Below are 1,156 nucleotides of genomic sequence, written 5' to 3' on the forward strand. Positions count from 1 at the left end.
CTGGTTGGATGAATCGCACTTATCTTACCTTAGCTGGTTGGATGAATCGCACTTATCTTACCTTAACTGGTTGGATGAATCGCACTTATCTTACCTTAGCTGGTTGGATGAATCGCACTTATCTTACCTTAGCTGGTTGGATGAATCGCACTTATCTTACCTTAACTGGTTGGATGAATCGCACTTATCTTACCTTAACTGGTTGGATGAATCACGCAATCTCTTTCCTTGAGTACGGTTCGATGTACGCCTTAACTGATTCTACGAACTTCGCGTGTCTTTCGTATCGGCAGAAATGATCGAAGCGAAGATTACATTTACATGTAAATAACACGTACGCTGTCTATTTTCAATTTCGTCGATACGAATTATCACAATTGTTTCTTAACTGGGAGTGTTTTTAAGGGAATGGGGCTCATATGCAGTGTTTTGTAAACGTTTCGACATCAGCTACACGAATCTGTAACAAAAACTGACGAGTTCCATTTGAAATTTTTTACGTTATTTGTATGCAGCTCGTAAGGGTCATTTCAAGGTCATGCCGTCTATGCCACATAATACATCTTTTCATACCATAAAAATTATGTCTAAGACATTTTGTCGAAAAATGAATAGTTTCGGAAATAATTGTTTGCTTCCATACTTTTTCCCCACCCTGTATATATAATAAGAAGCATATTGTAATACGAGGCATTTCATATACAGGTATATGTTAAATATATACCTATATATACATAGGTATACATTAAATATATACCTATATATAGGTAATATTTAATATTTATCGATAATCACTACATATTTAATTATAATTATAAGTAAAATTTGTAATTTTGTATTTATAAGATTATACGTAGCTTAATATTATACATTAATTTATAGTATATAAATGTTATGCTAAATTCTGTTACAAATTAATAAATTACATTAATACTATGTTCTCTCAGGAATTGACATTAATAATACAATCGTCAACTAGATCTTTCAGATTGTGTTATTCGAATATAATACTGAAGAACTCATGCTATGTTTCGTAATTACAAATTTATGTTTTATATACATGTTTATGTCCAACTTGGTCGGACAGCAAATTATAGATCATAATAATTATATATTTTCCACTGCGTAAGTAATATAATTGTTTCATATTATAGTT

The 1,156-nt window shown here is 31.1% G+C and overlaps 1 protein-coding gene across 1 annotated transcript in view; it reads left to right on the forward strand.

Annotated features, from left to right (window-relative positions):
• Window positions 1-1,021: 1,021 nt before the first annotated feature.
• Window positions 1,022-1,156, forward strand: part of LOC108726295 (odorant receptor 43a-like) — a 1,998-nt gene continuing 1,863 nt past the window's right edge. Inside the window, exon 1 of the mRNA XM_018453766.1 lies at window positions 1,022-1,125. Within this exon, the coding sequence (XP_018309268.1) occupies window positions 1,022-1,125 (104 nt within the window). The remainder of the gene's footprint in view (window positions 1,126-1,156) is intronic.

The sequence above is a fragment of the Mycetomoellerius zeteki genome, unplaced genomic scaffold, assembly GCF_001594055.1.
Source record: "Mycetomoellerius zeteki isolate Tzet28-1 unplaced genomic scaffold, Tzet1.0 scaffold41, whole genome shotgun sequence".
NCBI classification, from domain to species: Eukaryota; Metazoa; Arthropoda; class Insecta; order Hymenoptera; family Formicidae; genus Mycetomoellerius; species Mycetomoellerius zeteki.